At 45.1% G+C, this 23680-nt stretch overlaps 1 protein-coding gene across 2 annotated transcripts in view; it reads left to right on the top strand.

The window, feature by feature from the left end:
- Positions 1-21248, top strand: part of TESK2 (testis associated actin remodelling kinase 2) — a 599416-nt gene extending 578168 nt beyond the window's left edge. For both annotated transcript variants that reach the window (XM_078671787.1, XM_078671788.1), the window contains 2 exons: positions 3415-3556; positions 18829-21248. In XM_078671787.1, the coding sequence (XP_078527913.1) occupies positions 3415-3556; positions 18829-19838 (1152 nt within the window). In that variant the 3' untranslated portion in view covers positions 19839-21248. The remainder of the gene's footprint in view (positions 1-3414; positions 3557-18828) is intronic.
- Positions 21249-23680: the final 2432 nt, after the last annotated feature.

Genomic DNA, 23680 nt, shown 5'->3' with positions numbered 1-23680 from the left:
ATACAGGAAAAACAATCTAACAATGGACTTGATGTCCATGCGCATTATCAGTAAGAGGAGGTACCTCATGATTTGAAAGACTTCTTTGAAGAAAAACAGCTTGCACACATCCGGTCTGAACACTAGATGGCAGGAGTATGCACAGGAGTAGTGTGGCTCACTGGTTAGAGGCGCCAGGCCTGAGAGCAGATGTCAGCCTGGGACCAGGGTTCAATTCCCGACGCGGCAGGGTCGTGGACCTTGGTCAGCAGACTCGATAATTCTCGCTTCGGTGCTTACTCTAATCAGGGGTTGCACTCGGCAACTCTAGGCATTAGCTTGCCTAATCTCCACAACGGCCCCACCAATTCCGGGGATGCCTGGCTCCACCTTGGGGACTCCCAGCAAGGGACCATCCCACAGGGAAAGCCAGGACGGGTTCCCCAGAGTTATACAGCGCCGGGACGCCCCGTTGCTGGGGCAGCTGTGCGCTTTACAAGTATACTACATTTACATTACATTTACATTTGAATCTACAGCACTACATGCCACAAACAGATGCTTACAGGGTAAGCAACAGTTTCCTTCTCTCCCCAGAGGTCTGCCAAATCTCTGTATACCCATCAGCAGCCCTACGTGACAACCTCTCCAGTATTTCCCAAAAGATGAAATGATTTGCATTCAGAAAGGTTTTTCTCCTATTGCTCAAGTCCCTATTTTCTTTCTAATTTGTGCTTAGCTGCTGACACATCGCTCGCCAAATTCAAAGAAATCTTTTGCAAAATCAGAACAAGCACTACTTTCTTGTAAATAACCCTCACCCACTGATACTTGTCCTTCCCTGCATTATTAATTGGCCATTAATATGGTTAACTCTATTTTAAACTTTTCAGTAACTCTGTTCACTACTACATTACCCCTGACCTGGAACCGGCTCAAGTTTGACCACTTTTAAAGCAGCCATAAGCTGATCCTGCAATCCTTAGCAATTTTAGACCCATTTCCCGAATACGTTCAGTTTAAAAAAATGCTGGAACAAATAGTCAACAACCAGATTTCCTGCCCAACTTGCAGTCACAGAGCACACCAGGGTGGGATAGCTGTGCTCGTGCTCCTTTCAGTATTGCCTCCCACCCGGTGCTGCTGCACAGCCTTAAGGAGCTGGGCATTTACCAACTGGCTGTCAGTAGGGTTAATTCATTCCTCACTGACTGCCTGCCATCAGTCTTGCCACCCGCTCTTAAGTTGCAGTAAAACTAGCCTTTGGGGTGCTCTCTTAGCCCAGTTCTCTTCAACATATACATGGCCCCGCTAGCGGACTTGGTGAAGTGCTTCAGGCTAAGATAACTTTCATTTGCAGTTGAGACAAAGTTGCTGTTGTCAATTGAATCCATTCTTCTTGGGTATTCAGTTCCTATGAGGCCTGTATGGCAGCTGTGGCAGCATGGATGAAGAACAGTTGCTTTGAGTTCAACTCATGAAGTGGGGATTATATCTTTGGTTTCTCTAGTTCGATCTGGTGCCTCTCTTGGTGAGCAGCAGCGCTCGGGAAACCTAGGAGTCCTATTTGTCTTTTTGAAATTAGATCACCTCAGTTTCCACCTTTTGTTTTTGCCTTTTATGAGCCATGAGAAAATTCTGAAACATCTTCTTTTGAAAACCATCATACATGCTATTACTACCACCGGTCTTGACTACACCAATTCCATGTACATAGTCTTCTCTGAGGGACCTGTTCATCGGCTTCAGCTAATTGAGAACCAAACCGCAAAACTCATTCTCAAAATTCCCTTGAAGACTATCTGCGGCCAAGCTCTTAAACTCTCCACTGACTCTTGATCAAAGACAGAATTCCTTTTAAGGCTCTTGCTAGAAGTTATAGAGTCTTTCACAGGACGGGTCCTATGCACATTTCCAACTGGTTCAAATGCTGTTGCCCTGCATGTACGTTGAACTTTTCTTTAACATTACTTGCAGCTGTAATGTAGAACCAGTTTCACCTAGAAATGCTCCTTTCCACGTTCTTTCTTTCAAAAGAAGCTGAACACCTGCTCTTTAGAAGTGGGTAACAGTTCACACATTACGCTGTTCACTTCTGTCAGTGTTCCCTCTAGTGCCTAGATGTCCCTGGTGCTGCAGCTGCTTCCACTTAAAAAATATCCTCATCTACTCATTTTGTTTGGTAAAAGTTAATTCCATATTGTGCCTGGATGCAGAAAGTACTTAAAGATTGTTAGCTGTGGGTTTGAGAGTCGCAATATGGTCCAGCATATGCAGCCCACCCATTGAATTGAGAATTGTTGTCCTCAGTCAAGCCCATTAAGACACAGGTAATAAATAATAATAATAAATAAATTGATACTTGTATAGCGCACTACTCACCCGCAAGGGTCTCAAGGCGCTTGTACGAATACCGCTGTGGAACCCATCCTGGCTTTCCCTGTGAGGCGTCCACTCCTGGACACCCCCAAGGTGGAGGCCAGGCATCCTTAGCGTTGTGGGGGCCATTGTGAAGATTAAGCAAGCTATTGCCCAGAGTTGCAGAGTGAGACTCCATGATTGGAATAGGCACCGAGGCGAGAATTATCAGGTCCGTGCAATTTTGAGCCCAAGACCCGCCGAGGCGGGGGATTGAACCCTGGTCCCGGGCTAGACCTCTGCATCAGGGTCTGCCGCTCTAACCATTGAGCCACACTTCTCCACAAGGTCTCCACAGGTCTTGTTATTAAGGACTGCACTGATATTTATTGCATTAACTTGAGGCTCAAAGTCTTAACAAATGTCAAACACAACATTTCTGCTTTGTAATGTTTGTAAGCTGCAAAACAGAAGTCCTAATTTGAGTTGAAAGATGGGCTTGCTCTTGGGAGGACTTGGACGGAATATCATTCACAACTTTATGTTCGAGGTCATTGTTTCCTTTTCTCTATAAGGCTTTGGTGCAGCCAGCATAGTCCTGCAGAGCTGACCTAATGATAGCACGCAAGTCTCTGAAGTGGACTTAGACACTGCTGAACCAACGGCTAGTCCACCATACTTTTGGGTTCGGATTCAGTTAATGCCCGAGTTTTACTAATCTTTTTGGGGTTATCATTCAAAGATAGCTCATGGTATATATCCTGTATGTGATTTATCATTTAAGTGACATAGCTTTAAGTGTGATTTGAGATACATTTGCATAAGAGTTAATAAGCTTCTCATATGCTGTGGTTTTCTGTAGTTAGCGAGAAGATTCGGATACCGATAGGTGCATCACATGTTTGTGCAGGTCTTACTTTCATTCATTGAACACAATTTTTTTCAGGGCTCCTTTCTTTTTGGCAAACTCCAGTGCTTGTAAGCTTCCTGCCTACCCATTCTCTTTGCAAAATCCTTGCAGGGAGAGATTAATGTGCACTTTGCGTGCCAGTAAATAACGCTGTTGTCTTCTTCTAGATGGACCCTCAACGCCGGCCTTCATTTGCCGAAATAGTTCAAACGCTGGAGCAAATTTTAAATAGGTTGAAAAATGAAGATTCTGAGAGAGAGAAGAGACTCCCAGACAACATTGACAGGAAAATGCTTTCTGTACCAAAAGGTGAGTGTTAGGATTCAAGGGTTTTTGAGTGCCTCTCTGGCGCTGTGTGGTAAATGTACCCAGTACTCCATTGGTCCATGGCTTTCGGCATCAGTCCGTATCGGCACAATCATCTGAGCTTCTTCACCTGAACCATAATGTCCCTTTCCATGGACTCCCTGAAGGGCTTCTGTCATACACTAGGGCTTTAAGGTCATTCTTTAGCCTACCAGTGCGAGGGTCACCGGGAATCCGCCAGATGTAGAGAGGTTGTGCTGGGGCCGCTGCTGTGCTGGTGGCGCTGCTGTGTTAGTAAAAAATTAATTAATAAAAATCTCATTCCCATTTCAAAAACCTGGGTAGCAAGGGCGTATTTGCTTTCACAAAGCGAGGTTTTGTTTTGTGTTTCATAAATCCCCCGATGAGCGGTTGGATGCTGAGCTTGAGGTACACTGACCAAGCAGGGTAAGAATCTCAATGTTGTTTCATGTTGGGTGCTGTAGGTCGGAGGAATGTGTGGTTTCCAGTACTGGAGTAGGTGACTTGTTGGAGCGCCTTGGGTGACTAAGATCAGTAGAGTCCTCTCACTGGTATGCATTTGGTGTTAAAGGTCAGAGGTTAAGTGGACTGGCAGACCCGTGTGAAAGCCCAAATGCATTGGCATAGCTTCATCAGACCTGGCCCTGGAATAAGTCTGGTGCTGCCACTCAGGATGAATCAATGAATGAATGAAAAGGAAATGAACAAACAGGGTAATGAAAACAAGTGTTTTGCAAATATCATTGAAGTACCTTCCAAGGCAGTGAGAGGTTGTTTGAACTGGAATTGGTCAGTGTTTTATGTCAAGATTGAAGTATGATAGCAGTCGTGTGTGTCTTCATGCTAGAACCCTGAACTGAGGTGACTCGGTGGTGCTCTCTAGCCAGGTTCGGACTGGCTTTTAGCACTATCACTCAGTGCCCACTGGCTGGCTTGAGAGGTCACAGTGTGGACTGTTTGTTTGGGATGTTTGTGGGTGGCTCTTTACAGTCTGGTGGGCTGGTTTTTACTGTTAAGTTCTGTGACATTAAAACAAACATTGCCTGCAGCAAGCTCAACTCTTTGCAATCTTCCATATCTTGCAAATCACCCATACAGTATGTCTTCACAACTTAAAAACTGCCCCAATTTGAAAACGTGGCCAACTGTTTTATGTATTTGATGCACTAGGTGGTGCCCAGGCCTATTTTCTGACCCAGTCCAATCCTATCTGCGGATGCAGTGCTGGGATAGTTGGGAGGTTGCACAGCTCTGCCACGTAAATTTAATTTGTGTGCCTGTACTTGACAAAATATGGAAGTTAAGTTGTGTATCTAGAAAAGTGGCTACTAAATCAGCTGTACATGGCCATTTTCAAACAGTACTGATATTTCAGAACCTGTTGCCTGATGAAGGCCAATGATTGTGAGAACATTGCACACCCTAGGTTTCTGCTTTTATCAATCTCCATACACATATTTGGGATCCTGGATCCTTTCAGGAATTGACCAGCCTTATTTCGCCAGGCGATCTGAGTCAGAATATCACCGCAGTGTTCTTCTGGCCACAGTGAGATAGTGTCAATCCTTCCTAACCAACAATAGAACTTCAGTTAAAAGTAAAGGCAAGATCCTGCACTCCTTGAGACCTTCACACCTGAGCTTTATACATATGAGATGTGGACATAAAAATCTTTAGGCATAATGAGATTATGTGATTAATGAGGATGTAGCTTCATACGCAAACTATATTGCTTGTGACCTGCTTCCTTCATGTAAGTATGAAGACTTGTGAACTATCTGTTGTCCCATGCCCCATTATAACACACTTGCACGTTTTCATATTAGTGAAACCTCTGCTTGAGCATTCAATGCTGCTTTGTCCTCTGACTTCCTGTTGTCAACACTACAAAAAAATTAATTTGGTCAGCTAGTTACTTGAATTACTTTTACATTTGAAAATTGTCACAGTGCATTGCCTACAGCTCTTTACTTAAGTGTAACATTTGGCAAAACCTCTGAGGGGGAGAAGTTATTTTAATCAATTAGATTTGATAAAAACAATTAACAAACATTAGTTTAGATTTTTTCCCCCCACCCTTATGTTAGTGGTTACCCCTTTGTGAAAAAAATTAAAATGACGTACTTGTCACACTCTTGTCATGTGGTTTGGATTTCGGCACAATGTGCATCGGCGCATCCTGTACAAAGGGGTCTCTAAATCATCTCTAGGTATCTTTTACATTAGGTTGGCATGGTAACTCTAGATCTGGCATCTGGTTATGTCAGGCAGGTCTGAAGGATCTTCGTCAACCATTTCCGAAGGGTCTTCTCAAGCCTTTTTTGAAGGCTTTTCAAAAGCCTTAAAGGATCTTGGAACTGATTTTAAAATGCTCTCTGCTACAATCCACCTCATAAAAGTGTCAATTTCTCTGTCTACAAAGGACTCAACTGACAATCCTCTTTTCCATGATGTAGTTTGACCTGATGAGGTCTGATTGGTTCATGAGGTCTGGGTGCAGTCTGGTTGTGCATGCACCCAAGCTTCCTATCTAGCATGTTATGCGGGGCAAAACAAATGCTCTGGCACTTTGGCCCAAAATGTCAGATATTACATGAATTTGGGGGCGCTAGAGGGCGCACTACGGGATGGCTGGCTGATTAGACAGCTCTGCACCCGCGCTGCTGTCCGAGAGACTGGTGGGGACACTGTATGCTGGACCGGGCTGCGGATTGATAAAGGCGCGAAGTAAGATGGCGGCGCCCGGAGCACTGTATGCGATCTGTGGCGCCTGCGACAAAACCGCGCTGATTACAGGCACTAAGGCATCGTAGAGATCTGCTGGTGAGGGCGGCGAGGACCTTGGAACACCACGAGCCCCCTAAAATTTAACGTTGGACACATTTGCTACCATTGTGACCCCCCCCCCCCCTTGCGGTGCATCTCGCGGGCAGTGAACACACGGGTGGATAAATATGTGCAATGGCTGTCCGCGATGACCTGCGTGTAGGTGCCGGTCTCATCGTTCGCGGTACCGCTGCTTGACGATCTCTGCCGTCAGCGTGACCACCACTGAGCAGACTGGTAGGAAGACGCAATAACTGCGGGGGTAGATGTCTGCCATCACTAACTGTTATGGGCACTGGGAGAGACACTGCTTATTGCTCTGGCGATGCAACCAACGCTTTGAGCTCAACGACACTGGCGATAGTGGCCCAGCTAATACTGCGCAGCAGCGTGCCTGCTCCACTGGAGATTGTGCAGCAACGTGTACGATGCACTACAACTGCCGGCTGAAATAAGTACATATGGACCTCTGGTCATCACAAACAGCAGTGGCAGACATCGATCGCCAGCACTACGAGGGGCGCCATTTCTGTGCACACCTTATGGGTTGTGGGTACAGACCCTGGATAATGCTGCATATGTGCTAAACCGTTTGGAACCTACTTAATTTGCCCGCCAACTCTCTACCCGACGTGTGGGGAGGTGACACCGCTCTCGTCCACTCAGACGAGGAGGCACCCAATTGCCATCAGCAAGCGCCGACTCAGCTTGAGATCAAACTCACAACAAGACCGTCGCCGGAACTGGTTCTTCGTGCCCTCACTCCACGCTGTGGAACCCTGGCGGAGCTGCTCTGGGTGGTCTAGACCTAACGTGTTCCATACGGGCTCGAATATCTGGTGTGGACACACAGCCTGAAAATGGGAAGCCAGATAGACAGCAGCCTAAACTCACCTTTGAACAACGCAGACCGACTAGAGGCCCAACATCACACTCGGACACGGAAACTGATGCGGAGCAGGCCTCGCCCAAGGGCATTGAGTCTATGCTGAAGGCCATCCAGACGAGCTTCCAGGACATCCATGGCAAGTTAGACCATCTCACCACCCGTATGGACACAATGGCGACTAAGGTAGACCGGCATGGCGAGAGATTGGACGACGCTGAAAATCGATCTCTGCGGTGGAAGACGAAGCACACGCGAGTACCTCCGAGAAGATATTGAAAGTGATAAAATCCAAGGCGGAGGATTTGGAAGCCAGATCACGTCGCAACAACGTCCGTATACCAGGTGTGCCAGAATCAACAAATATTGGCAACATGGAAGCCTATGTGGAAGAAATGTCTCACTCTGTTTAGTAAGGAGAAAATGTCCCCGGTCTTTTTTGTGGAAAGAGCTCATCGATCGCTGGCACCACGTCCAGACCGATTGTAGCCCGCATCTTAAATTATCGGGACCGCAATGTTATTTTGAAAATGGCAAGGGAGCAGAAAGAAATTCACTACCAGAATAACTGGCTCAAATTCTACCCTGACTATACACAGGCTGTACAGCAGGCCCGTAAAGAATTTAATGGCGCCAAGGCGAAGTTGCGCGATCTACATAGTGAATACGCCATGCTCTACCCGGCGCGCTTGAAGGTCACCTGGGATGGAAAATAAACGCTGCTTCTCTCACCTAAGGCAGCAAATGACTTCATAAAGAAGATTATTAATCACCGCAAAGAAAGTAAGCGTCAGACCCAATCTCAGGATGAAGACTGAACAGCCCCTGCAGAGTTTATTCGCTCTCATGCCTCGTGGCGAAAAGGGGTGCCTGAATAGTAGGTACTGCACTCTTAATTTCGCTCAACACCAGGGGCTGTGATGCAGTGGCAGCGCTGGAGTTGGTAAGTCTAACATGTACATTCTTATTAGTTTACCACGGACATGTCTGCCATACTTCTGTGGCCTACGGGCAGTCCTATTGGTGTGATATACGTGGCGCTGCCCTCGAGCTACGTGACTGTGCATGCCTCTCCCCAGATGCTAAGGGAGCATTTGATCAAGCGTGGAGATTGGGAGCACCACGGCTTCTGCATGCTTGAGGGGGAGGTCTGTGAATACAAAATGATGACATTGCAATGGTCAAGTCTCTGTCCTGGGTGTGGTTGCCGCAGGGGACAACGCCCTCCTCTGCCCTATGTGTCCTCACATTCAGGTGTGGTGTCACTGGAGGTTAGCGGACACTGTATGAATGCAGAGAGACATTTGGTTGTACTGTGACGATGTCGATCCACTAAGGAACACAATATCAATCATTGGGGCGCTTTACATAGGATAATACACGTCTTTCTGCCATGGTCGGCATGCTTTGTCATTGTGTTGCAGAAGGGACCGGGATCTGGGTTACACATCCTTACTATACAAAACTCACATCGTGCATCTGTATGATTGCCCCTACATGCACCTGCCTGTTATACCTATGTTGTTAATTGTCAGTGCTCACTAGGAGCCGGCCCCCAGTGCTCCTGCTAACTTTGGGGCTACTTGTACCTCCTCTCAGGTTTAAAACTGCTGATCCGCTGCCAAGAGAGACATATTGTGGGGTGCGGGGATCACTACCCTGTTTGACGGTTATTATGGGACCAAAGGCCTATATACATTGCACTGATGATTCCTCAAGCTGTAATATATGATGTGTTAATACGGTTGCTAATAGATAGTATTGTTCGTCCACATCCGTTATATCGGATGGTGATGTGCAGTCCAGGCGGACCCCCACATGGGTGATCCCCAAGAAAGTTCTATGCAATTGGGATGTTTACTCAGGGTATGGCATCAGCAGGATTGGGCTGCTGATGTGGGTGGGGGGTGGGACATGTGGGTTGTTGTTTTAGTTCATGGATCAATCTGCTTAGGATGCACTGCCTACATCCGGCCAAGATATACCTACTGTTTACTTTACTGTGCCTTATTGCATTATCTGGTATCCACCACACGGGGATATGGTCTAGTTCATAGATTACATAGGCGGACCCAATGACTCCCTCTACATTGACTCCACCAACGTTAAACTTCCTCACCTGGAACATCAGGGGCTATACCAATCCGAGAAAAATACGTCAGATATTCGCATGCTTGGATAGATGGCACATTGATATTGTTATGTTCCAGGAAACACACGAAGCCCCACATTCACACGCGCAGGTGGGACGGAGATGGGCGGAATCGGTACACTGATTCAAATACTCATCTTACTCTAGGGGGGTCTCAATACTAGTGAAAAAAGGCACAAATTTCAAAATTGACACGACTACTCTGGACGAGAATGGCCGCTACATTATACTGCGGGGTAGGATACGAGGTAGGCGTCTGACACTGGTTAACACATACGGTCCCAACAACGACGCCCCTGACTTTTTTCATGAGCTTGGGCTGCAACTGACCTCTGAGACGGATCAAATATTGCTTTGGGGAGGTGACCTAAATATCGCCTTAGATGATAGGTTGGACAGGTCAGGTACCACGACAGAGCACCACACGCAAGCAAGAGCCAAATTATATGATGTCATGTTAGATCTAAATATAAAAGACTTATGGAGGGCGCGTCATCCGGGTGTTACAGAAGCGACGCACACATCGGCTGTACATGGCAGCTGGTCACGTATTGATTACTGGCTAGGCTCAGAGGAACTATTACTGTGGACACAGGCAATTAAACACATGCCCAAAAGTCTTTCGGATCACAACCCCATTAAACTGTCCTTACAAATTCCCAATTATACGCCGCCACCATGCAGTTGGAAGTTCAATGCTGCAGCACTAACGGATTCCCTCTATGCGGATACCATAGAAAAAGCAATTAAGGAGTATTTTTAACTAAACAACGCCTCGACAGATGACGCAGGCCTTCTATGGGAAGCGTTTAAAGCCACGATCCATGGTGTTTGCATCAGCACGACTGCGGGGATTTTGCGGGACATTAGGGCGCAACTGTCACGTTGCGAGTCCAAACTCACCACACTAGAGCGTCAATATGAACGTAACCCACACCCATCGATACTTGGTGAAATTAGAAACACACTAACTGAACACCAGGCTTTCGCAGCAGATGAGATTAAATACTTAAGTAAGAGACACATAGCCAGGGCATACGAGAAAGGTGGACGCCCTGGGCGGGTACTGGCGTCGAAAATCTGTGCTGGCCATAAAACACACACTATAACACAAATTACTGGGGAGGACGAAATTACACGTACGGATCAGATGGGAATATTACAGAGTTTTGTCCACAACTACAGAGACTTGTATACATCACGACCGGCAGCTACACAACGTGATACACTGCATTATCTGCAATACATTGCCATAGCTTGGCTATCCGACACCCAAAGACAATACTTGTCTCTGCCGATAACTGTAGAGGAGGTAACGGAAGTAATCCAGTCATTGCCAAACGGTGAGGCTCCAGGCCCTGACAGATTCACTTGTGAATTCTACAAAACGTATAAAGAAATACTGCAGCCTCATTTGGTTGCCATGTTTGGAGCTGCCCATGAAGCTCAGGTACTTCCGGCTACACTGCACGAAGCAATGATCATTGCACTTCTTAAACCTGACAAAGACCCTGACAGATGTAATTCCTATCGCCCCTTGTCTCTGCTAAATGTGGACTCGAAAATACTCGCTAAAACACTCGCTAAGCGATTACAGCCACTCATGGTAAATCTGGTCCTACCGGACCAATCAGGGTTTATACCCTCTAGAAATACCGCACACAACACCAGGACGCTATTTGCGGTCTCACACTACCTGAGCCCCAACACGACAGCTGTAGCGGTTATGCTAGACGCTGCAAAGGCGTTCGATTCCATTGAATGGTCCTATCTAATCACGATAATTCACAGAATGGGCTTGCCCCTAATGTTCATTCAATGGATTCAGTTGCTATACACCCGACCCGCGGCTAGGGTTAAAATTAATGGTTACGTATCGGAGGCCTTTGATATAGGTAGAGGGACAAGACAGGGTTGCCCCCTGTCCCCACTCCTATTTACCCTGGCACCCCTGGCCTGTATAGTGCGGCAGCGATATCATCATCTGGCACTCCAATTCCCAGGTCATCCACTACATATCTCCCTATATGCAGACGATATGCTGCTATATGTCCGCGACCCTGCACAAAATTTGGATTCCCTCTTACGTGCATACATCAAATTTGGAGGCTACTCAGGACTGCAGATAAACTGGGACAAGTCCTCCGTATTCCCACTAACTGACACTACACAGCCACACCCGATTGAGTACCCCTTAGGTTGGCAGACGAACCCAATCAGATACCTGGGTATATGGTTCCATAGGGACCCGGAATTAGTCATACGGACAAATTATGGCAGGGCCATCGACGCCCTAGAAGACAAAGTCAAGAGATGGATCCAGCCCCCGTTATCACTAGCTGACAGAATAGCGATTGTAAAGATGGTCGTGCTCCCTAAACTTCTTTACCTCTTCAATAATATCCCCATCCAACCGCCAAGGGAAGTTTTTAAGCGAATTACCACATTGGTGTTGCAGCTGATATGGGCGGGTAAGCAAGCACGTATTACCTTAGCTGTGTTGACACTACCTTATGACAAAGGCGGGTGGGGAGTACCGGACTTCTTGCTATATTACTTATGTGCCCAGGCCCAATATGCTACGCACTGGTTCCACAAAACCCCATATCTGACATGTCGCTGTTAAGGAGGGTGACGCGAAGCCTGTCCTACTAGACGCTATCATCACACACGACAGACCACCACTCCATGGCAATGACATTAACACGATTGACACCACAAACGCTGCATGGAGACTGCTAGGTCAACTGGCACGCAAACTACCCCTATATGCTCCTGCGCTGCCACTGCACCATCATCCGAATTTGTCGGTCACGGCTGAAGATGTCGGCATGGGTCTTCTAAAACAGGTGGGGATAGTCTCCATGGGGGACTTATATAAGTACGGAGTATTCATCACGGAGCAAGACCTGGCCTATATACAAAATCCAACGCTATTATTTCGCTTTACATTTCACAGGCTAAAGGGGGCAATCAAACTACACTTTCTATCCTTTCCTGATGAACCGTTAGCACTGGATACATTGCAATTCCTCATAACGACGCCCAACAACACACACTTGGTGTCACGCCTCTACAAAATGGCGCAGGCTGAAATAGGCTGTAGAGCGACCAGAGCTCAGGACAGATGGAATGCAGTACTGGAAGCTCCCCTCACAGAAAAAGATTGGGAGATAGCCTGCACACTGACCACAATGCTCACGCCCAATGGGAACTTGCGTATAATACATTTCAAATACCTACATCAAGCATATTACACACCAGTACAACTGCACAGGTATGGGCTATGTGACGAGGCACGTTGCAAGCGATGTGGTTACAGCCAAGCAGACTTTATACATTTAGCATGGCATTGTACAGGGATACAGACCTACTGGAGCGAGTGGGTGGCCAAATTGTCCGAAATGGTGGGAGTAACTATTGTATGCTCAATTCGATGTTGTCTACTGGGGCTACTGGGAAATGTGAAAGCCATGAAACGTAGGTTCTGCGCAGTGGCCTTGCTGTTGGCTAAGCGAAGAATCTCCATATGCTGGGAGAGCAACAGGGTACCATTGGTCAAGCAATGGCTGAAGGACATGGCACATTGCCAGGACACACTCCGGACTTATGAGGAATCATTGCCGCCTAGATCCAGACCTAAGGACTATTGGGTGTACCTTACTACCTACTTGAATGCACAAGTCGATGATTGAGTGTTTTTGGCCGTCTGTTACTTGCACTGATCTCCCGCAACTCTGGGAATGCAAAGGCACCATCTGTTTCTTTACACTTTAATCTGGGTCGGGTGGGGAGTGCGGTAGTGGAATGATCCAGTTATGGTTTATGACTGTTAGGCATTAGAAAAAGCAAAATCTAAGACCAAATGTTATTGTTAACGTGGTCGGCCCACAGTGGTTGTAGGCGACTTGCTGTGTATTTTCTATACGTGAATTGCACTGTCTTTATGTGACATTTCTTTAATGATTCTGACACGCTGCCAGCCCAAACAGGGTTGTAGGCACAAAGCAGTGTAACATTGTTGTACTATATCAATAAAGGTCTTGGAAATAAAAAAAATTTAAAAAAAGATATTACATGAATTTGGAGGATGGATGGCCACAATAAGAGGAGAAGAAACCATGCATAATGTGTTCCTCGCCTTCATTTAAAAAAAAACGCCAATAGTGTCCTCTGCGAACGAAAAGTATTTGATTTGCACCAAAGTAGAAATTTGCCAGTTGGTGATCATTACATAAAATTTGAATGAATGTTTGATTTACAAAGCACCCTATTGCTCATCAGCGAGTTTCCCTATGCTCCAGAAAGCGGATGCATACCAGGAAGAGGGTATGGCTCATCAAAAAAACAGGTGTTTAGAGGTTGTCTAAACTGGTTATGACTGAGTGCTCATTTCTTGTGGCAGAGAGTTTGTTTGTTGAGGAACTTCCTCCCATTCTGACCTTTTTAACATTGGGCGCACGTAAGAGATTGGGAGAAGCCAATCACATGCATTTAACCAGTGAGTAATGAGTGAACAGATTCTAAAGATATTTGGGAGCAGTGTTGTCACAGGCTTTGAGACCGAGATCTGTAAAAATAGATCACTTTGCCACTAGAAGCCAAAGCAGTGAAGAGAGAGGAAGAGAAATTGCCGCTCAAGGCAGAAGGCCTCATACAGCCATGTGTTGCATCAGCTGCAATCTGATAAGTACCCCTTTGGATGCCACAATATATCAAATATCTGAAAGGTATAGATTCCTTACCTTAGAATATCCCCCAGGCGTCAGACTGGATCCGTAAAGTTTTTCATCAGCAGTACCCCTGCATGTCATTAGGTGGCGTCGGTCCACTCCACGTCCGTCGTTGGCATCGTGGTCGCTGGGATGACGTCGGGGAGGTTACTTAGAAGCCACCCTCGCAGCTGACGTCCGTTCTGTACACAACTTTCCACGCCAGCAACCTAACCTATGTTTCTTACACATATATCATTACCGAAGGTAAGTAACTTGTTCTACAATAGTGCAACCTGGATATGATGATTGCTTGAATCACTCTTGTGACTTTGAGGGGTCGCAATATCTTGGAGTACCTTATGATGGAAAAAACAAGTGGGCAAGATATGTTAGTAATTGGAGTATTAAATGATAGTGAATTGTTCACTAATACTCCTTAATTTCATGCAGATGACACTAGTGTGGGAAGTGCCCCGCATGTCATGCCTCCAAATGTATCACCATAGCAATGACGAGCCACTGAGGATCCGAAACCACAGCTGACGTACAAGCCCTGGGTGTAGCCACCCATCACATTCCTTCACTTATATCCTATTCTTCCTCATTATGCAGGATGTTTCTTCTGGCTTATGGTATTGCCCCAGTCCTCTCATGCTTTCTCTTGACCTGTTACTGCTCTGTGATTCTTCTCGGCCATCTACAGCCCTGTTTCTTGTTATCCCATTATCTCATAACAAACAAATAAGATCTTTGAAAGAATAGCTTAGCCAAAGATGGATCAAGAAATCTGGACTATTTCCACTGCCTCCTTTAAAGAAACCCCTCTGGTTTAGCTGTGTGTGAGGATTGTGGTGCATTATATGGTGTGGTTGTGCGACCTCTCATTATAATGCCATCTTGGGTCCACTCAGAATATAAACCCTTGGGTGCTGTGACTTCGAGCTGCAAGGCTTAAACAAAAGAACGAGTGTAAAGCATGTAGACGCACCAAACAACAGAATAGGAAAGTTACAAAACACGAAAGAAATTCAACACCAATTTATGAAAATAGATTATATTTTTATGAATTTTAAGACATCAATATGGAAAAAATCATCTGTAGCGTTCCAGAGATACAGATTTTTAAGTATAACTTAAATCTCAGCTTTTTAGTTCAAAGCATTAACACGCATTGGTAAGTGTACAGTTTGGAAGCTTTCTAAAAAAGAGTTGTTTGACTACTCTGGCCCAGACTGGGTGACCAACTCCGACAGCAAGCTGCTAAGGAGGGGGGAAATAAAGAGTATTTGGACAGTTACCTGGTCACCAAAGCAGTCTCCAGCCCAGTTCCACACTTTATGCATGGACCTCCACATACTTCAATAGAGTGGTCCTAATCTAGAGGATATAGGATGCTCTTGGTGCTGTGTGGTCAACAAGGGTCTTCCGGGTCGTTCTTCGGTCCACAGACCAGGTGGGATTGTTTTGGCTATAGGCTGATGTCCCTCAAACTCCTCTTTGGTTCAGCAGAAGTTTAGTTATGACTGGGCTACTGGTCTCCAGTCACAGCAGGTCCAGCAGTTTCCTTTGGTGAAAACTAGTCTGTTTTTGGTGACCAATCTGCACTCTGATTCTTCTGGGTCCGACAGACTCAGGTGCAACGTTTTAGCAGCAAGGATTGGTCTTTTTCACAGCACGTCAGCAGTCCGCACTGATTCAATGAAAGTGACCACTGACTGTCCAGAACAGGCTACTTCAGCTTTTATGGCCCTGGTGCTGAAACGGGGAGTCTGCTTACTCGACTGACTCTTGAAGTTCATGTTTTCTTTCTGGGGCCCTGCAGTGCCTTTTCCATAAGCCAAGCAACACAGGCGCAGACCTCTTTGCTAGCCCAAGAAACAGCAGATGCAGTCCAGCATTTGGTGCAGCCTCTCTTGCCAGTTCCTGGTGTCAGCAGGGCAGGCATTTTTTGGTCCATGTGTGACCTTAGGTCTTGGAAGCCAGTGATGCCATATTTAGGCCCAGAAAGCGCCCTGCGGGATCAAGTCACTAGCCAATAAGCTACCAGGTTCCCTCCCATGTTATGATGACTTTGACTATATACGGCATCTGGCTATCTCAGAGCACTATTCCGCCCACTCCCAAGATGTCTGACCCCTTCTCTTGGTGTGTGGAGCTTGGTAGCCCACTCTAGATGTATGGCTACCAGTGGGCCACACGCCCACAGGAAAGACAATTTGGCAACTGATTTCCCCTCTGTTCCTGCCGCCAGCCCACCTACTAGAGCATCCTTTCTTGTGTGGTTGCCATTTGCCAACCAAAGGCGGCTTTTCCTTTGAAGTTCACCTTTTGGACCAACACCATGTGTGGCTTCCTGCGAGGGTGAGGTAACACCTCTCTGCAGCAGGAGGACAGAAGGCTGCCCGGTGGCCTGCATTTGTGAATAGCCACTGGATTAACTGGGCAACAGAGTGGCAACTTTTTAAAAGTTATTTTCTTTAAGTTACATCTAATTCGACTGTAACTCTGTATTTGCCAGTGGAGCTACTAGCCTTTCCACAGAAAAAAATGAAAATTTGAGGCTTTTACTGTTGGCACATAAGAAATAAGGCCTTCCTTAGGGGTGACTTATATATACCATTAAGGTAGGTTAGGGCTTTGCCATACGTTTAAAAGTCGAACTAGCCGTTCTGAACTGCTCGTCTAGGCTGCATTGGCAGGCTGGGAGCCGTGTTTTACTTTTGTCACACTCAGGGTGGCACAATCAGTGCTTCAGCCCTGGGTTGACACTTTAACTTGCATGCCCGGGTACCGTTTGTACAATATATATTAGGGACCCGTAAGTAAGCCAACTTATGACAATTGTCGATAGCCAATTAAATGTATAATTTGTAAAAGGTTTTGAACACTGGCACAGAGGTCTGGTTAGCAGGCCTCCGTACACTCTGAGTCGAAAAATCAGCAGCATCAGTCCAAAACTTTGGAGATGATTGTGCAAAAAGACACATTTCCTTACACTGCATATCATGGCTTCTCAGCATGTTGGTGGCCTAAGCTGTTAGAGAACTGTTGGTGTGTGATGACTAAATAGTTTCAGTGGAACATGCTGGGAAATATGGGAGATAGTCTGAAAGTAATCTACATTTTTAATCGTAGATATGATTGCTCTAAAATGTTCCTGAAGTCTAGACATTTGTGTTAGGTTTTAACGGGGTAAAACCCATAAAACTACCCGGCCAGGGTCAATAGTACAGTACGTTCAAGAAATGGTCGTGGTAGTTCTTCAAAGTTAAACATATAGAGACAAACAATTCACCACACACGATTCTGATTCTATTCAACAGAAAAAAGAGGACATTTAATTTCCATAAGTGATACATTCATTAAATGCAATTATGACTCAAAGCATTAATGTTACTGCATGTATCGGCCTAAATACATTCATAGTGCATGTAGTATTGACAGTGCTCACAGTGTGATAGAAGAAAAGGGGGGTATTTGGGTAAATTGGTGAGTGAGGGACAGGGTAAAGGTATAGTGACATAGGCACAATCACTGCTATATACAATAAAACCTTTCTTTCCTTATACAGGGCTATAGTTCCCATATATACATAACTCATAGGCACATATTTATTGGCTTGTTTTGTTTCTATGAGTTTGTAGGTATGTAGTGGATGGTCTACGTTTCGACCCCTGTTGGATGGAGGGTGATTTGTTCCTCACTGTGGGGTCTTCATCAGGACAGGGTTATGTAGAGAGCACTTGTGGTAGGAAAGACACTCAATGAACGATCCTGGTGGGGCACTCAGTGGCTCCTTAACATTCAGCTGAGAAACTGTCATCCGGGGTATTAAAACTCCCGATGCAGGTTGCAATCAGTCAACGGACAGGGGTCTCTTTCTTTACTCAGCAAGTGCCACAACTATTTCTTGAACGTACCAGACATTTGTGTTGAGCAGCACACACTCACCTTGAACCAGTGTGACACCTTGTTCACACAGTAGACAGAAAGGATATATTTGTTTGAAGGAGCTTTTGCTTCCTGGAAACAGTAACACACCTTTCCTCTGAAAATCATCTGACTGCAATAAGCATAAAATTCAGAAATAAGTTAAATACATTTTTGAGTCCCCTTTATTCACTGGTGGATACTTCACATAGCAAAGTTTTGCCTATTAGTCTCTATTAACTTCCATAAAAAGCTGTGCTACCCATTTCATTGATAAATTAGAGGTTACCTAGACAGCAGAGCCTAATCCTTCACTGGCCCATGTCTAGGACAGCAGACCTTCTGGTCTTACGTTTTCATACATTATCTAGCAATGATGCCCTCAAGTCTATTTATAATTCACTCCATCCCATGAGAATGTAAGTCATTTAATCCGATACTTATGAATAATACTTTCAATAAAACTTTTTTCTGAGCCCAACTACACAGCAGTTATCTAGAATAAGTGAACATTAAAACTAGTGTTTCAGTTAAGTAACGTGTTTCTTCATTCTGTAATGTATTTCAGTGTTTGTAGTGAATACCAGGGTGGAAGTGAGATGTGTTTGCGGTGACGTCTTGGGTGAATTGCCATGTCCAAAGTAGCAAAGCAATTCTTTATTTTGTGTCTAAACATTGAGTACAGCCAATGGTTTTTTTTTTTTTGCACTGCTACAAATGTTCTTTATTTTTCTTCTCTCTGTAGGCCCCAATGAGAAAGTACTGAAACGAGTGAGTCCTATAGAACTACAGGAAAACAAGATACCACCCAAGTCTCCAAGGCCACGTCGAACCATCTGTCTGTCCCGTAGTCAGTCTGACATCTTTGCACGCAAAGCTGTCCGCAAAGTCAACGTGAAGGATCCTTACTACACTCCCAACAAAGGCACAGCTCGCAAAGTCAACCCTTTCAGTGCCCGGGAGGACCTAAAAGGAGGCAAAATCAAGTTTTATGACATGCCCAGTAAGTCTGTCATCTCCCTGGTGTTTGACCTGCATTCCCCAGAAGCCGGTGACTGCACAGTGCCGTTCCCACAAGGACAGCTCCGGCAACTCTACAACTCAGACTGGCAGGATTTCTCTTTTTTCCACGGGCGACGTTGTCGGTCACTTCCAGTGTCGCCAGAACTTCTGCACAAAGAGTACGTCCCTTTAGACACTCTGTCTACAACTGTTGGCAAATGTGACCCTGTGCAACTGAGTGCTGATTGTCGTCAGAAACTACTTTGTAATATTAAGTATGGGGTTCCAGAAATACCGCCATTTCAGCCTTCGTCTACAAGAGGAGTGTCTCCTTTTCAGTATGTGGAGGATATGGAATGTTCATCTGGTCCTGTCTTTCTGGGAGAGAATGGATTTTGTCCAAGAAGATCACCACCTGCAGACGAGCAGTTGAACCTCAGTCCAACACCTGATTCAACTGATACTGTTCACTATATGCAGGCGTTGTCCCAGAATTCATTCCACGACGAAGGGGATATTTCCTTGGGAGGGTATGAGAACTGCACGGAGGAGATGGAGGTAGATGATGAAGCTCAGAAAAACACGTCCTGCACATTGTCAAATTCATGTGTAAGTACTGGTTCCTCCTCTAAAATCGGGGATGCAGGGTTAGCCCTGGGTCATTCACAAGACGGCTCAAGAAGCAACTCTGTCTTTCAGTCACCTTGTCTTTCCACGGTGTCCTCTGATTCGTCATCAAAATGTGACATTTAAGAAGAACGGGTGATATTGCATTACAAAACAGTTTCGCAATATCATGCTCTACCACTTACTAACCAGTGGATAATGGAAAGTAGCTGTGAAACTGAACAACAAACATCTGCCATTTTGATTTTGAACTGCATAATGTGAGACGATCTGTGTTCTGTTTTCCTTTTAAAGTATTCCCTCACACCAGCTGCACAAATACCACCAGAAGGATTGCAATAGGTGACTGGCAACTTTGTCGTCTTTGGCTTACGATGTTAGTAGGATCCACTTGTTGAGCGTTCGTACTCTGTAAGAAATCTTGTTTCACTAGTGAATTCCCCAGCAACCTAAGCTAAAGGTCTGTGGTGGGTTCCAGTGCATACCTATGGAAGGTTGGACGTTGTGGTTTGATGTAGATGTGACCTATGATTTGAACTGTTTATTGGTGTTGGTGCTCAAGCTCAGTCTGTGTTTGCAAGCAACCTGCATGTGATTTGTCTGCCTGACCTGCTCCAAGTTAATCCCCCTTAGTTGTTGTATCTGAATGCATCACATGCCTTTGCAATAGTGGAACAAATATCCCATTGTCCTTGGCAGTACAACATCAGTACTGAGCAGACTTAACTGGACAATGCAGCCTGTGTTTTGAGTAACAGGAAGGCACTGCCAGGCTCACAAACTCTTTGCAATTGGGCAGTTTAAAAAACCCTTCTCCCCTCTCTGCTGATTAGGTCTATGCTGTTCTGCAGTCTGAAATAGAACTCTGCTTTTAAACAAAAAGTACAGAAAAGGGGTAAGGATATCTTTTCGTAATACCCAAGCATGCGGCTGCTGCATTTGTACCCTGTTCTTTCCTGCCTTCCCTGCAATATACGAGTCATCCAGCAGTCTGTTTTCACCATAGTCTTCCTCTTTTATGCTATCCAGCCTGGTTGGCCATGCAGCGGAGCCACAAATTGACAGATTTACCTTTCACATGAAGCTTCTGCTAGCTTTGGTGAGCTGGTGTGTGCAATCCATTCTCATCCACAATTATGGGGTTCATTGAGTCAGCTTGGAAGTATAGCTGAACAGAGAACTTTGCACACAATTAAGTTGTTCAGTTACGCCATAGGAATAGTTGTCTTGGGTGATGATTCAGGCATGAAGTTGTTGCAGACGGTTTCTTGGTTATTTGTGCAACATCATCCGCTTTCATCAACGATGAAGCCATGGGAGGGTTGAGCATGGAAGGTGCTGAATTGTTTCAGCTCTCATGCTCCTTAACGCAGACTAAGCTTACCCCTGACATTGAATGAAACGTTGGGATGTCACGATCAAATGCCTCCCTTAAGCCTACCAGCTCCTTGCCTCTATTTCTTTAACTTGGTTTTTAATTCAGCTTTTATGTTTTTTTTATTTAAATAAAGGACAACTCCTTTACTTTTAAACACACTATTTAGGAATATATGTTTTGGGCTCCAGGTTGTCTCATTAAGGTCTGGTTTTATCATAGCTACCACTTAGCACTTTTGACACAGCCTTATGGTGCCACAGTCCCCAGGTGCATGTGAAGTTTGTACTGTTGCTGCCTTCAGATTGGGGCTGGTGGTGTAGCACAACCAGTAGTATCACAGAATATCCCAGGCAGAGCCTCTGGCCATCGCTTCCTCCCTTGTCCTATCCACAGTCCGACATCTCTAACGACCGCCATGGTGCCTAGAAATATTTTGTGCAGATTTAAAGCAACAAAATTCGTAGAAATGGTGTATTGACTGTCAGCATGCTTGAACCACACAGACCAACCTACCTTTAGTCGTTTCAACCTAGAGAAGACCCCTCAGATTATTAGGCGGTATACTTAATTTCACCCATTCTGGCTACATGTCAACCTGCCAATTTCCCAACTTTTCACATTAATTCTGTACAAATGTTCATTTTGGGCATATAATTTGCCTTAAGGTACATCTTTTCATAAACTGTATTTGCAGGCTGGATATCTTTGTCTGCCACCAGTAACACAGTTGAATTTGGATGCACGAATATTACTCCCCAACAAACCTTTATATTTGTCATTTATTCACAATAAGGCGCTTTGCATTACAGTTTTCTACTGTAAATTTGAATTGCCCTTTTCCATGAAATGGTGATGCCAACAGATGCCCGAAGTCGTCTTACTGCTTCAGTCCCTTTATTGTACCTCGACTATGGGACCGGGTAATCGGTGCTTCAAAAAGTAAGACTACATTTTCCACAACGCATTGGTCTCCGCTCTTGAGATGTGGTTATTTCAAAAAAAGTGTTTGGCCTGTGACAGTTTTATTATGTATCGTTTAATTACAGATCCACAGATTCCATTAGGGCACTGAAATTTCCCTTTGATACCCATCTGAAGAGCGAAAGTAGGCAAAGTACCCTCATAGCGTCAGACGCATTTTCTGTGTAGGGACACCAGTCTTTCATTGATAAATGACAGACCGTGTCTCCAGCCTCCTTAATAAACTGCCTCTGTAAAGGAGCATTTTTACTCCAAGCACACATTTTTCAGTTGGCTTGGGAACTGCTTTCTGGCCACTTTTCATAGCTGGTACTGAGGCAAAACATCTTCAGAAGCTGCTGTTTGCTGCTATTCCTGCTCACTGAAGGACTGTGTACACAGCTACTAGGGGTGTCACCTGGACTGTAGTGACCAAAAGAATTAGGGTGCTTGTGGTCTATCAGATTCTCATCTGTGAAATCTGGGGAATGGAGTTCTTTCTACCTCACTTGACCTAAACACTTCACTTCATAGACCACTGCCTCAGTTGTCTTCAGAACTGGAAAATTGGTTTGTGCTTTCAGTAGACCCGGAAAACAGTGTAGATTATTTCTTTAGCTCATCCCTTTCGAGTGGTGACCCGTGGATCCACCTTCACTGCACAGTGTTTTCAAGGGTGTGTCTCAAAATATTAGATGAGGGTGGAATTGGTGAAATGGCTCCGTTCTTTAAAAAAAAAAAACTCATCTCAGCCTCTGTGTTCTATCCAAGGTGTAAACTCAATTTGTCCATTCACATGGCTTCTACTGGATCTAGATATTAGCATACGAGTTTCTGGGCATCTGCTGAAATGAGTAAGACAATGTTTCATTTGAATCAAGAACTGGTCGTTGGTGTCTCATTGCGACTATGGTTTCAGGTAGTATTTTGAACTGGAAACCCTTCTCTGTAGTGGAACATCTAAAAACCCATATCTGCTTCTTTTTTTTTTTTAGATCGCCTAACATTTTTGGAAGGGGAAACTTGCTTTGCCCTTTCAAGTTAGTTTAACATTTCTGGTGAGATTTAGCATGTCTTTCTCCCAGAGTCCTGATATGGTGGCATCTAACACTAGGGAATAACTCTGAACCTCTTTTGCTTCCATTTCTGCTTAGGTCGCTAGTTAAACATGCTTTGTTGTAGAATGTAGGAAAATGGTGTACGGTAAAACAAACCGCATTTGGAGTATGAATTCAGTCTGCCTGCGGACCTGTCCTACCGAATTGGTTTCTTTTGACCCAGCAAGATGGCCTCCTTTGCCATCAATAGCAAGCCCTTCTTAAATTTCTTCCACTCGTTGGAAGACATTACGTCGTTTGTGATGTGGCCACTGTTACCAGGACTGAAGAAATATGTAAATTGCCTAATACAATTGTTGGACATCATCTAGGGTGTCCATTTTACCCATCTGATGAGCGAAAGTAAGCAATGTACCCTCATATCTTCAGAAGCATTTTCTGTGCAGCGGACACCAGTCTTTCATTGACAAATGACAGACCGTGTCTCCAGCCTCCTTAATAAACCGCTTTTGTGCCGTGTCTAACTCAGATTGGAAAGTTGCACACCTTTGTTAAGGACAGTCTCTCTTGGT

The sequence above is a fragment of the Lissotriton helveticus genome, chromosome 1_2, assembly GCF_964261635.1.
Source record: "Lissotriton helveticus chromosome 1_2, aLisHel1.1, whole genome shotgun sequence".
NCBI classification, from domain to species: Eukaryota; Metazoa; Chordata; class Amphibia; order Caudata; family Salamandridae; genus Lissotriton; species Lissotriton helveticus.
The sequence above is the reverse complement of the archived record's forward strand: the minus strand, read 5'-3'. Positions and strand labels throughout refer to the sequence as shown.